Here is a 2,188-nt window from a genome sequence, read left to right on the forward strand (position 1 = left end):
GAAAGAGTGATTCTGTATTTAAAAATAATGTTCGCAGGAAAGCAAAGTATTTCTGGTTTGGTTCAACAAGCATGAACCCACTAAGCCAAAGCCATAGGTGTCAACCTTCCATAAAATATGACAAATGCTGCCTGAGGACAAAGGGATAATTAAAGTTGTTTGGGGGGAGGGGTCAAGAAGGACTTCAGAAAGGAAGCAAAATTTAAGCTAAAGCTGATGAGCCACTGACCCGTGGCTTAGGTGCTCCCAAAGCCCAGCATGGTGCTGAGTTCCTTCCCATCTCTGGAAAGAGTATGGTTGTGAGTGGTGAGCCCTCCTGACTTCACACCACAGACACTTTTGTTTGCCCTACCTCTTCCCCTGATCAGCAGACCCTGAACCTCCCTCTGCCAGCCGCCCCCACCTCCTCCTGTTGGTGCCACCGGGCAGGCGGCCATCTCCTTTCTCCTCACGGGACACTCAGGGCCCTCAGCCTCCCGAACACCCTCTAGGCAACAGCATGGTGTCTATGAAGTCGTGCTCCTCGCTCACAGTGCACCCCATTGATTCACAGACACCCCCAAACAACCTTGAAGCGATCTGGGGTGGAGGTTATTGCTCCTATTTCACATACAAGGAAGAAAGGATGATATCCATCCGAGGATACCTTTGTTTTCCCAAAAGCGCATTCCTTTACTCTCTTAGCACAGCAAAGTTGTTAGGAATATGGGCTCTGGGCAACTATAAGAACCTGAGATCTGGATCAACTATTTGAACTTGAACCAGGTTTCAAATCCCAGCTTCATCACCTACTCGGGCTCTCTTCAGTGACTGTCTATGCTCTTCCTGCAGAAATTTCCAGGTCCTGGCTGAGCAACGTCAGTGATTACCTGTGGGATCTCATCAGGAGCTCCAGCCCTACAGCTGCCATTTTTGCCTTTCTGATCATTTCAGCAGTCATGGGGACCCTCTGTTGCCTCACGTAAGCTGCTGGGGGGAGGAGAGGGGGAACCGAGGGAGAGGCAGGAACAGCCACGTTCCACACCTGCCTGCACATCTGCAACTAAGGGAAAGTTTTGAGGAATGTGATTGTGGGAACACCACTCTGAAAGCCCATGTGGCCCCCTTTGAAAAAGTCTCCTGCACGTTCTCTTTTCTTCTCTAACCCACCCCCTACATTTCCAACCACTGACACGTGACGTTTAAAGACCAGTGTTTGCAATTGATCTTTTTTTTTTCTTATACTAACTTCATTAACTCCTAATTATCCTTCCCTTTAGTTTAGGAACTATACATGGAAAACATATGATTAACTTTTCAACTGCCTGAAAATTTGCCGAAATATTTATTATTAAATCATATGAAGCCAAAGAGATTCCTGAAATAGCTAACAAAATACTTAAGCTTAGCTAGAAAAGCCTGAATTTCATTAATTCAATCAGTATTTACTAAGACATGACCACTTGCCTGTCTCTGTCCTGATTACTAGAGACAGAGAAATAAGACAACTGAATAATTAGAACCTGGTGGCTCAGGGCTGTTCAAACTGTGGAATCTAATAAAGTGGCTGAGGTCAAAGATCAGGTGAAGGGTGTGGCATCCCCACCTAAGGCTCCTGATAACCTCAAAACGACCACAGATCAAGAACCATGTCTAGGAAACAAACTTGGATATGGTTCCTGGCACCTAGAACTCACAGGAGCCAAACAGAACTAAATGAGCTATTCATTGTTTGAGCTGTACAGCAGTACTCAGACCTTGGATCGGCCATGAGAAGGACACTTGCTTCAGGCACAGCCACAGAGAATAGTGGACCGGGGGAGCGTCCTGGAGGATGGGCCACAGTCCAGGGAGCTCCCCCTTATAGGAGGAAGAGCTGGGCCTGATCAATGTCTGACCAGCAGGATTCCAGAATGACTACAGAGCAGGGACTGCTGTAGGCCTCCCGGTCTTCCTCTTTTCAAAGGGAAGGGTTTACGGCCGTTGCCCTCTTCCTGCGCCATCACCGTATGGGGCAGGGGTGGGGGTGGAAGCTGGAGATCAGGGGCACATGGTCTACCTCAGTTCAAAGCTCTCTTAACCAAGAAGAGCCACACCCAGACTTGAGAGAACCAGATACTCTGGAAGCAGACTGTGGCGGGAGTGTGGTGTGCAGGGTATTATCAGGGATCAACGCCTGCGGGGGGCAGGGGCAGGAAGGGAGAAGCTG

At 48.5% G+C, this 2,188-nt stretch overlaps 1 protein-coding gene across 1 annotated transcript in view; it reads left to right on the forward strand.

Moving 5' to 3' along the window:
• SMIM9 (small integral membrane protein 9) overlaps positions 1 to 965 on the forward strand; it is a 1,270-nt gene extending 305 nt beyond the window's left edge. Inside the window, exons 2-3 of the mRNA XM_007467362.1 lie at positions 92 to 97; positions 842 to 965. Coding sequence (XP_007467424.1) covers positions 92 to 97; positions 842 to 965 — 130 coding nt within the window. The remainder of the gene's footprint in view (positions 1 to 91; positions 98 to 841) is intronic.
• The last annotated feature ends 1,223 nt before the right edge of the window (positions 966 to 2,188 follow it).

This window comes from Lipotes vexillifer, unplaced genomic scaffold, assembly GCF_000442215.2.
Source record: "Lipotes vexillifer unplaced genomic scaffold, Lipotes_vexillifer_v1.1 scaffold2385, whole genome shotgun sequence".
Lineage (NCBI taxonomy): Eukaryota > Metazoa > Chordata > Mammalia > Artiodactyla > Lipotidae > Lipotes > Lipotes vexillifer.